This window comes from Desmodus rotundus, chromosome 7 (genome assembly GCF_022682495.2).
Source record: "Desmodus rotundus isolate HL8 chromosome 7, HLdesRot8A.1, whole genome shotgun sequence".
In the NCBI taxonomy this organism is placed as follows: Eukaryota; Metazoa; Chordata; class Mammalia; order Chiroptera; family Phyllostomidae; genus Desmodus; species Desmodus rotundus.
The window spans coordinates 16,400,129-16,411,779 of record NC_071393.1 but is presented as its reverse complement, the minus strand read 5'-3'; the positions used below and the strand labels follow the sequence as shown (position 1 = coordinate 16,411,779).

Genomic DNA, 11,651 nt, shown 5'->3' with positions numbered 1-11,651 from the left:
CTGGGCGGCCCGGGGTGGAGGGTTCTAGAAGGCGTGACGTGAGGTCAAGAGCAGGCTCGGAGGCGGACACCTCTCAGCAGTCGCTGTGGCTGCAGCTGCCGGACCTGGGGACACGGGCGGCCGGGGCCGCGGGCGCCTTCTGCTCAACTCCCCGGCTATGGCCACACTGGGTCGGCCCTTCAGCGGCCTCCCCTTGAGTAGCGGCTCGGACTTCCTGCAGCCGCCGCCACCGGCCCTCTGCGGCCCGGCCTTGCCGCCGGGGGCGGACGGTGCAGAGCTGGCCCCTCGGCCGGGACCCCGCGTCTCCCCGAGCATTCCCGGCGGGAGCGCGGCGCGCGGACGGTGAGGAGCCCAGCGGGCGCGGGGTTGGGGGGGGCCGGGCGCTCCCTCCTCAGGACCCTCAGGGGGAGGCTTCTCAGCCCCGGCGTGCCGCTGAGAAAAGTGATCTCCGGAGACCCTAACTTTAAGTCCCCGGAGGAGGTCGTGCCGCCCGGGAGCCCCGTGTGCACCTCCTTGCCATCCAAGGAGGCTTTTTCCCCCGCTGTCCGCGCGTCGGACGCGGCGCGGCCGCTGCTGGGCGCAGCTTCCCGCGCCTCTCGGACGGTCGGCTCCTCGTCGGCGAAGTGGGTCCTCCTAGAGATAGCTTGGCAAGGAGGCGCTCACCCCGGCGCCGAGTGCACTTTTTCTGCGCGCGTCTCCCCGAGTTTATCTCCCACGTCCGCGACGGGACGGAAAGTTGAGGTCGCAGCCTCCAGTGAGGTCCGGACCCCCCGACGCCACCTGATGGGCCGTGTGGCCCGAGCGGCCGTCCCGCCGGGCAGGTGGGGGGGGGGGGGGGCTCCCTGGGCGCGGGCAGCACGGACTCGTCCGTTTCTCCCGGGACTGACTCGTTTGTCTGTGTGTTTGTTGCAGCGGTGTTTCGGTTCCCTGCAAAAAGAAACACAAGCTGGAGCTGGAAGATGATGAGTGAGTTTCGGGCGCCATTTATTCGCTTCAGGGTCATTTAATTGGCCTTATTTTATTTTGCCTTATTTTAGCTCAATTACTTGTCTTGAGCTAAAAGGTGAGGCGTCAGGTGTCTCCGAACCGAGGCACAGGAGGTGGCGACGTTTGCTGGGGAAGGCGACTGGTGGCCGGCAGAGCTCGGGGAACCCCTCGCTCGGACGGACGGTGAAGTTGAGACGTTGAGCCGGTGCCTGCGGTCGTGCGCCCACCGAACGAGAACCCCGAGTGCGGGAGAGGGTGCACGTGGAAAAGGCTTGCCTTCCACGGCCACGGTCCTCCCCGGGGCCGCCCGGGGCCTCTCACCTGCATCTCCTGTGCAGGGCAGTTTAAACACTCAGAAGCCACGCCATCCCCCGGGTTGGGCGCCGGTCTGCGGACCGAAGCGTCGCTGGTTCGATGCCCGGTCCGGGGTTGGGACACGTGCCTGCGTTGCGCAGGCGATGCGATAAGGGATAAATAAGGGATTTATTTTTATCCCTTTAAAAATAAATAAATAAATAGTATCTTTAAAATTAAGGAAAAAGTAGATTTGAAAGTTGCCTTATTTTTTAAATAGTTAATATTTGTTAAGGGGTTTTTTTTAAAGATTTTTTACTTATTTTTAGAGGGGAAGGGGAGAGGGAGAGGAACATCAGTGCGTGGTTGCCTCTCACACGCCCCTCGCCGAGACCCAGCCTGAACCCAGGCACATGCCCTGCCTGGGAATCGAACCAGCGACCCTTCGGTTCGGAGGTGGGGACTCCATCCACTGAGCCACAGCAGCCAGGGCGAAAGTTGCCTTATTTTAAAAACCACTGGTCCAGACACTGTTTGTGTTCTTTATTGCCTTGGGATTGCTGTGGGTACACAGGGACCTCTTTACGTTTATCTTTTGGGGCTTCCTAGGAGAGGCTGTTAATTGAATAAAGGATTCTAGTGCCTCTCAGGCCAGGGGGCTCAGCTGGTTAGAGCGTCGTCCTGACACGGTTGCAGGTTTGATCTCCGGTCAGGGCACATACAAGAAGCAGCCAGTGAGTGCATAAGACAGTGGAACAATAAATTAATGTTTCTCCTTCTCCCTCCTTCTCCCACCCCTTCCTCTCTCTGAAATCAATAACATTTTTTTTTTTTTAAGTTATCCACCTTTAACTTACAGATAGAGAGAGGCCCTGGGGGGATGAGGGACTCGACAGTTGGGTATATAATGCCCAGAAGTATGCTGCCCGGCTGCCACTCCATAGCTCTTATCAATACTTGGAAGTCAGTGACATTACCTTTCCTTTGGGACTTAATCATCACTCATCCCTAATTATTTGCAAAGTAGACCTGTAGGCATGAAATAATGTAGTCCAAGTCATGTTGGAGGCCAGAGATCAGAACCCAGCACTTACACTTGGTTTCATTAAATGGTTGAATTGTTAGACGTACTAGGAAATTACCTGTTCCCTCTAGATTTATTCTGCTTTTCTTAAAATATTTTGTTATGTGGTTAACTTTTTCTTTTGCTTTCCAGAACATCACATACTTGATACTATTCAAGTATTAGAAATGTGTATAGCTAGACATTCTTAATATTTTCTTACGAATTAAAGTTAATTATAAACTAAACATTTAATAGCTGATTCTAATTAAAAAATCTAGGTTCAAGAGAGCATTATTACTTGACAGATTTTGTGTCACCAGAGACTTTAATATTGATTTTCATACTCTTAACATAGACTAGAAACTTCTCTTTGTGAAATGTACCACTTCCTTTGCCCTTCAGTTTAGAGGATGAGAAGCTGTGGTAGTCATGAATGAATTTTGTTGGTTGTAGAGCTGTGTTCTGGTCTTGAGATTGTACTTGCTGATGCCCACACAATAAAGTACTTTTGGCCTAAATACTTAAATAGAAAGGGGCTGGTTGTCTTAACTTGCTTCAGGCAGCTTTCAGCTAAACTTGGTCACGTCTTAGTGCTTACAAATACTAGTTCATGGTAAGAGTTTGAATAGTTGAACTTTCCTAAGGAGGCTGGAAGTTCAGTGAAAATGGCACAGAAGTAGGGTTCAGGACCTCTGGGGTCTGTCTGGTGCCCAACATGTAGCCCTATCTTACATGACTCTTTGAAGGGGGCACTTTAGTTTTTCTAGGTCCTAGTTTCCAAATCTGCAAAACAAAGAAATTGGATTTGATGAATTGTAGGGTCTCTATGGAATATAAAGTTTTCTAGGAAGTAAAGATAGTTTAAGTTTGAAGAATAGCGTACCCCATTAGTCAAGAACTCAGAGAGCCAAAAGACAGTATGACATTTGGGAGAGTACCAAGAAATTAGCAGCGTCATCACCTGTAGTATTTGGAACAGACCTAATGGGGCATGTATTTTTGTCGTAAGGGAATGTAGGGTGCCTGCAGACCACCTCCCCATGTGACCAGTTTGATGGAGCAGCAGCAATATGACAAAATATGGCTGGTGCTGAATTGCTGCTTTTCCTTACTCTCACTTGACCCATCCAGAGTCAAATAAATAGGAATGACTTTAAGTTCCCACAATGAGCACTTCTAATTTGAAAAAGCAAAATCTTGCAGGTACAGCTTAGTTTGGCAGCAAGAGGAGTAGAAGACATCTCAAGGTGTTTGTGAGAGTGACAGAAAAGAAAGTGCATCCCTTTCCGTCTTGTAAACACACACTGTAAAAAAATTTAGTTTTTTTCCATATAAGAATTTCATTAGAGAGAGGGATGATATACATTTCATTTATGTTAGGATTTTCATTGTAATTTTTTTCTTCCAGTTGCCCAGTAAGAAAGAAAAGGCTAACTGAAGCAGGGCTCTGTGCTGGTCCTAATGACTGGATTCTTTGTGCACATCAGGATATAGAAGGTCATGGAGTAAATCCATGCACTAGTGGCCTTTCTGCACCTGGCTTGTTAGATGTTATTTGTGAAGAAATGGATCAGACAACTGGAGAACCTCAGTGTGAAGCTGCCAGAAGGAGGCTTCAGGAAATTGAGGACAGGTAAATGGGCAGCATATATAGAGGGCATGTTGCTGCTCCTATGTAATGTCACTACTCTTTTAATCTAATCTAATTCATCATGTGATGATACCTTGACCCTAAACCTTTCAGAGAGACTGTAAAAATAAGGAAACTCAGTTTACACATTAAATGGTAAAGTGACCTCTTCTCATAGAACTGGACAGAATATTTTCACTTACTATCTCTGAATATTAATTTTGGGTTTATGGGAGTTTTCAGAGACACATTCTTCAAATTTGCATCTAACATAAAACTTTTGTTAAACGAACTGTTTAATAACTTCTGTATATAATTTTTTTCACTCATGTGTAGCCTCATTTTACTTGACCTTTTGATGTAGCACCTATTGCCTTTACCCTTTTTTATTTTAAAAGTTGTGTTCAGTTACCAGAATATATAATAGCTTGACTAAGTAAGTTTTCTTTCTCTGCTCCTACTGCCTTTATTTAGGATAATTGACGAAGATGAAGAAGTTGAACCTGACAGCAATATTAACCATCTCCCCAGTCTTGTCCTTTCTGATACCATGAAAACAGGTTTGAAGAGGGAATTTGATGAAGTCTTTACAAAGAAAATGATTGAGTCCATGTAAGTTTTGGTTCTTGGTTTCCATTCAGTTATGATCTTGGAAGGGAAACCCGGTGTCTCTAGACGCTGGGTGTCCTACCCTAGCCATCTCTTCATGTCCTCATCACCAGCCAAGTGAAAGCACAGTGAGTTTTGTATTTAGCGCAGGTTGCAGACAGACCTCTTCAGTTCAGGCTGCTTTGCCTATGCACACTGGATTCTTTTGAAGTCCTGAAATGCACTATATTCTATTTGGGAATGGGAGGATTGGCAAGAGAGAGTCCATTCTTTTAAAAAACATTTTTCAAATTATAAGAGGAAGTTTATTTATAAAGTTACAAAAGTAATACAAGTTTTTTACTGGGTTGCATAGGCTCAGGAAACATGTTACAGAGGCACAGGGCCCTTGGAGCTTAGGGAAGAGAAAGGCAAAGGTAATGAACATGCCTGGGGGGAAGAAGGAAGGAGAAAGGAAAGGCGAGGTCCGTGAGAGGGACATAGGATCCACATTTCAAAATTTCTTGTTTACCTGGCTTTCTCAGTTATTTGGGGAACACCATCAAAACCTAGGGAATAAAAAAATGTCTCCCAGCAATCAAAAAAGTTATCACAAAGGCTACAAATCAAAGCTCATATACTTGTCTCATAGTGTATATAGCCCCTCAGGCCTTTAGCTCTAAGAACCATCTTGTCCCCAGTTTAGACACCGTTTGATGAGTTCAGTTTTCTGGTTTCCTAGATCATCAGAGGAGAAGCACAGAAACAGCTAGTGAGAACAGAACAAACGAACTCATAGTAGTGACTAGTAGAAGTATAGTGTGAGGACAAGAGAAGAAACTGGAAAGTGGACGTAAGAACCTAAAAAGTGAAACATCCTGGGGCCCATTAACATAAGAACTAATGGTAGCTCTGTAATTCTTGTAGTCCTTGAGCCTAGATGATCTCAAGTCATCATTATCTGCAGTAGGCAAGTTATGAAGTGCCATTTAGGTGTTGCTCTGATAAGAATTGATGCTTAGTGAGGGAAAGGGTCAAATATCTGAAAAATTCTCTTAGGACACCAGTCCTAGTGATGCTAGGTAGATGAGGCATTATTGCCTTTGGCCACAGTGAGTTCAGCTGCTGCTTGGTGTTAGATCACAGAGATTTTAGGTTAGCCCTCTAATGTAAGTTTGTCATTTACTGCCCGGCCCTGAGGGTGGGTACATAGGTTAGCCAAGAGTAAGCAGGTCACATTGTCCTCCAGCCTTGGTAGTTTTCCATAAGCTAACCTTTGGAGGTCTTCTTCATTGTTTGTGTTTTATTTTGCCTTGCTTGCCTTTGGGCTCTAGAAACCATCAAGCCATTAGTGGTTGGTGGAGGGCATAGCGGGGACAGATGTAGGCATTGGGCCTGTAATCATTTAGGTTTACTTCAAAAAGCATTTACAAAACTTGCTCAAATGCTATGGCTGAATGTACAAGTCACTGATTATGCCAGTACAACAAAGATAACCACATGTTTGAGGATTGCAATGTGCCAGACATTCACTGAAAAAAAAGCCCCACAGAACTAAACAGAACTCACGCAATAGCATTTGAGCAAGTTTTATCAGTAAGCAATATTTTCAGTTATAAATAAGATTTCAAAAATTATATAAGAATGGATTTAAACTTGCTGAATTTAAGGATTGAACCTCAAGTCACTGCAGCTTTAGTAATTGCTTATTGTGTTAGTTTAGATGCTAGCACTGTATGTGCTGTGCATATTCCGATTTTATTAAAATAAAAAGTTGAACTGCACAGTCAAAAAAAAGCATTTATACTGGTACTTCATAGCTATACTAAGTAAAGGGCATGCTGAACTACTTTTAATGTGTTTGTCCAGTGTTTCATTTTCATCTATAATGGGTTAGTACCAGATAGTAGCCCATACCATACTATTAAAAAAGTTAAGATGTTAAATCAAAGGCCTCTTGTTTTTTCACATTGGATGTTTGTATTCTAATCAGCACCAGTACAACCAGTTGCTTTGGTTAAAAAAATGCACGCAGAACTGTAGAATTTTATGTATTTGAGTGTCCTTTCTAAAGATTAATTTGGATTATCATAAATCTCTCATTTTGAGACCATCAACTCTTAACTCTACATGTTAAATAGCAGACACTAGCTTTTTAACATACAGCTTTTATTGTCATGTCCTAAAATTTTCTATTAAAAAATCTATTTTATGTCTTAGGAGCCGTCCTTCTATGGAGCTTGTGCTGTGGAAACCTCTCCCTGAACTCCTTTCTGATAAGCCAAAGCCATCATCAAATGCTAAGAACTACACAGGAGAGAGCCAAACTAAGCATGCCATTGCTAGCACTGCCTTCCCTGGGAGAACTGAACTGTTCTTGGAACCTCGGCAAACAGGGATGCATATTTACAGTAGTTTGGAGACAGCTGCTTGCACAGAAGAAGATATGGAACTCTAGAAATCTGTTTCTGTACTAAAGGTGTCAATTTTAGAAGGCTCATGTGTTTAATTGTAACGGGTGTATCTCCACCTATGATTTGGGGTGGGACTCATTTTGGGTAGCCATTTCTTAAATTCAACTTTTTGCCAAGGAAGCTTGTCTCAAGGGAAAAGCTGTTTTCTAGAGGGATTATTAATTGTGAGATTACAGTGTGCACAAGCAAGTATAGAAACTATATGTGTAAGGGTGACTTAAATCATTTGTCACATGGTCTAAACCACAAGTGGCAAACACGAGGCCCACAGGCCGAATCCGACGCAGTACCTTGGTTTATCCAGCTCGGCACCTTGTTTCTACCCAGTGGCAGCGCCGAGCTCCTTGCCCCTAGATAGGGAGTAGTTACATTTACACAGTCCTAAAATTACATTTGGCCCTTTGAAGGGCAACCACATGGCTGATGTGGCCCCCAGTGAAAATGAGTTTGACACCCTGGTCTAAAACCATTCAAATACTTGGAGAAGACTCAGACACTTGAGTTGAAAAAGATGCATTACTAAAGAAGAATACTGCTACTACAGCTGTACCCCTATGGTTGAATCATAACTTTATCTGTAGATGGGAACTCTGTTTACAGTGGTGACTATTTATGATCAGGGAGAAGGAGGGGAAAAAAGCAGTAGCTTAAGGCTGTTGCGAAGAAATTTAATAGAGGTTCTGAAACTTGTACATTAGTTGTCAATTTAATGTAGTTATATAGCCAGTAGCATTGTGGCTCACCTCTTTGCCTCTGAAAATGTAATGAAAATACAAAGAAAAGGATTTTCCTTAGAGGCTTTTTTGCTTTGTATTACTGTAGCTCCTTGGATTCTCTTGTGTAATTGATAAGCCAAGCTATTCAGTAATGTTTACAACCTAATCAACTTTGAGTGATAATTTAAAAGATTTAAAGGTAACCCCTCTGCACATTGGCTATGAGAAAAGTTAATCTTTTAGGTAATCCCAAGGAAGTGCTGTGTTAACTAAGCCCAGCATTGATAACTTAAGTAGTTAAAAAAAAAGGTTATACCTATATTAGCTAGTTGAGTTTTTAATGTTAATTTAGAAAACAATAATTAACTGAGAACATATGTGCAGGCAATGTTGAGATTTACTGAAATAGCCAATTTGGTGCTTCAACTGTTGTGCAGTATCCTAAAAGTTAACAGAATAGCTTCCTGCTAGAGGAAGTCTTCATTTTTCAGACCTAAACCAGCTCAAGATGTCCTTTGGGGATAACCAGGATTGAAGTTTTTCATTTCTCAGGAAGAACTCTTCTGTGTGGCAAGGACTCAGTAGTGCAAAGTGACATGACAATTCCTTTAACGCTACAGAATATTCACTATAACTTATTAAATGAGTGTAATAGTGTAATGCTGGCCCTTTCCTCACAGTGTGAACAGGAGACCACCCCAGTTCTTTTTGTTTTCTGGGTTTCTTCCCCTTTTGGAGGAATCAGATACCTTGTGTAGGAAAAAAAATGATTTATGCTAAGTATACAGGTAACTTCTTTAGTAACTAGCTCCCAGGCATTTTTGAAACACTCTGAAATCCCTCCCCTTATTACAGATGGCGTAGAAGTTACAAGTCTGTTTATTGGACTGTGTCTTCTCTTGCCTTTTGTTCCTGCTTTCTCTATTTCTGTCTGGATAGTCAGGAAAAGATTTAATGTTTAATATTTAAACAATATTTAATGTCTACACAGTAAAATTACTCAAACTTCAAACCAGTATTTAAACCAGCTAATAGTTTCTTAATCTCAGATTTAGAGATGAATGTAAACTGTATTTTGTTGAGATCTGCAAGTGTTTGATTCATGCCATTTGAAAAACTGCTTTTAGGTCATTGTTTAATGGGACCAACTTGCAAAGTTTGTAGCCTTAAAGAAATCTCCACGCTAAAACAAAATTTGTTCTCGTACAACCCCCAAACATGAAGCGACTGCCTGGAATTTGGAGTTAGTCCCAGTGTTAGGGTGGAAGGGGAGGTGACAGCTTTCCCAAGAAGCACCCAAATACACGGATTGTCTTCTGTAGTCACTGTTGGGCAGGCCTCTGGTCAAAGGTCTGTGATGAGGAGGAGGAAAGAAGGGCCCTCAAACAAGGCTCTGATACCATTGATAAATACAGGAGAGGATGATGGTTCTGTTAATTAAAATCTAAACTGAACTTGTTTCAGGAGTCAAGATAGCTGACATGACAATTATTTCTGCAGGAAAATGGATGTTTAATGCTTCTTTTTAAACTTCTTTCATATGTTCATGCAAAAATTATCATCTTCATCCTTGTGGTGCTTATTTATCTGAGCCGTCTCCATAGTCCCCAGGCTTCTGCTTTGTTTTTCTTTTGTAGCATAAGGCTTTTGCTTTTGCCTTAAGGTTTTCCTAGTCTTTTCATTTCGTACAGCTTTTGCAGCATGGATCAAACATTAGCTTTCTATGCTAATGTGTGAAGAGAAAAAAATTATCTAAAGCAGGTGGGCTTTAATGAACAAATGTATATTTTCTCTGAGTTTGAGTAGGGTGTGTGTGGGTTTTGTTTTGTTTTTTAATTAGTATGAGGAAAGTAAGTCAAGGTCTCAAATATTAATCAGCCAAATTTTTTTTTAAAATTTCATTCTTGAAAGGTGCAAATATAAAATTCAGAAAAATAATTAGAACAATGGCAAGAATGTTTACCAGCAAGTTTATTAAGTATTTTGGATTTGGAACTTGGTTTTGTTTTTTAATAGTGATAAGAATGGTACAGTACTTCAAAAATTCTGTCAATTTTACTTTAAAATGAGAATCTGGTGTTACTGTATTTTATTGTTTTCAATAAAACTTCATAAGTGTTTTGGACTTTTTAAGATACTTGTATTCATGTACTTAAGTAAATGTAACAGCCACTTTACTTTCCTCTAAATTGTATTTGAAGTAGCGTTCATATCAGTGGGGCTAAAATGTATTCTAAAGAGATGATTATTTGGGGCTAAAGGTAAATTTCATAAATTAGCTATTTGCAAAACAGGCATACTGTGTTTTGCCATTCCAAAGCCTTTAGAATGCTTTCCACTCTTACTAGTAATTCACTGCTGTTGTCAGTCAACAGCATTGATTGGTAATGGCAATTGATTGCCAGTATTCAGGTGGCGGTGGTGACTGAGTCTTCAAAAATGTTCAAATATGAAGTTGAAAATGGAATATAGAGTTCACAGTTCTGTTGTCTTTATAGGTTTGGGACCTTTAACAATAAGGAGTAGGAAAACTCCATGATGTTCAATTACATGATCATTCCTTTCTTGACTCGATAGGTCACTGGGTGGCACTGTTGCCTGCATATTTACCACCATTGTTAATAAATGTGGATCCCTGAGTTATGGGCAAGGAAGAGTTAAGTTTGGGTTGCAGTTACAGAAAACTCAGGATCTTACTTCGTTTTTCACCAAAATCTAGATATCTCAGCTAAAAGTTATCTTTAAAAGCCCTTTTACCTGTTTGCTAACCCAAACCTTAGTAGTAGCAACAAGATAGTATTATAATCCAATTCACCAGATCCAGTGTTCAGACTTGACCAATGGTTTTACAGTCTTTTTGCAGCAATACCTAAAATGCCATTTAGATTTCATTGAAATCTACAGTGAAGTTCAGGCAGTGAAATATTTCATTACTTGAGGGGGAATATAGTTTTGTGTATATCAGTTTGGTTTAAATATTTCACCATTGGCATTTTAGAGATGACAACTCCAGCCAGATAAAGGTGTTGTCTTTCAACAACTGATCAGTGGGTAAATAAGCCAGTCTTACTGTCTCTCAATGAACAAATAGAAGTCACAAGGTAAAGATTTAATTCTTAGGAGATTATAGACTAACCAATACCATAAAATATTCCTGGAGTAGGCAGCATTACCTTCTGCCTACAGCTCTGTGCCTACTTTGTGTCTGCTCCAGTAGTATGCCTAGAAAAACAAGGAAGCCCACAAAGCGGTGGTACAAGGCCCATGGAAGTGGTGGGCAGCCATCTGTCACCTGATCCTTTCAATTATGGACAATTGTTAGCATTTAATAGAAATCATGTTTTGGTTTTGTCAGAAAAGGTCTTGATTTTTGTTTCTAACCATTGGATTTAGTGTTTCAATATGAAGATGTCCTTGAATATACCAGGTGTTTTCTCAAGACTGAGCAGTGTTTAGTTTTTTCACCCATCTGTGCAGGAAATGAAAACCCTGATAATCCACCCAGGTTATGTATGTCCTGTGTGTTTTCCTGTTAGTACAGCTGCCTCTTTCATGTGATGTCATTGAATGTAAATTACTTGAGCCTCAATCTCCAGATGCTTGTGCTATTATGATGGAGGCTTAAAATGCATCTGTAATTGCATCTGCTTACACAATCCCTAAGTACATTCTCAGCACTTAAGTTTTCAGTTATAGAAAATCAGGTGGTCAAGTTTTTAATCACAGGGACAGCTGGAGACAGTCCTTAAATTTATGATACAGAAACTCGGAGTCCCAAGTAAGCTTGCGTGCCAAGAACCAGGATTGGGCTCTGGCTTCAGTGACTAGGGATCTTAGGCTGTCTTGCTTAGAAGTATGCTTGTGGACATGGCTCCAGTCACACCAAAAGCGTTCCC

At 42.0% G+C, this 11,651-nt stretch overlaps 1 protein-coding gene across 2 annotated transcripts; it reads left to right on the top strand.

The window, feature by feature from the left end:
- Positions 1-20: 20 nt before the first annotated feature.
- On the top strand, positions 21-9,888 carry CCDC117 (coiled-coil domain containing 117). 2 transcript variants are annotated; one of them, XM_053928092.1, is made up of 5 exons: positions 21-342; positions 913-966; positions 3,756-3,980; positions 4,452-4,589; positions 6,786-9,888. In XM_053928092.1, exons 1-5 carry the CDS (start codon positions 158-160, stop codon positions 7,021-7,023), a joined length of 840 nt encoding a protein of 279 aa, XP_053784067.1. In that variant the 5' UTR covers positions 21-157; the 3' UTR covers positions 7,024-9,888. The 2 variants fall into 2 exon arrangements, with proteins under 2 accessions (XP_053784067.1, XP_053784068.1); XM_053928093.2 differs by lacking the exon at positions 21-342 and having other exon boundaries at positions 927-966; positions 3,835-3,980.
- Positions 9,889-11,651: the final 1,763 nt, after the last annotated feature.

What these genes read in the sequence shown, in the direction of transcription:
- CCDC117 (XM_053928092.1), top strand. Translation starts at nt 158, where the DNA reads ATGGCCACACTGGGTCGGCCCTTCAGCGGCCTCCCCTTGAGTAGCGGC. An exon ending in CTGGAGCTGGAAGATGATGA is followed by an intron (nt 967 to 3,755) that starts GTGAGTTTCGGG and finishes TTTTTCTTCCAG; the next exon opens with TTGCCCAGTAAGAAAGAAAA. An exon ending in AAGAAAATGATTGAGTCCAT is followed by an intron (nt 4,590 to 6,785) that starts GTAAGTTTTGGT and finishes TTTATGTCTTAG; the next exon opens with GAGCCGTCCTTCTATGGAGC.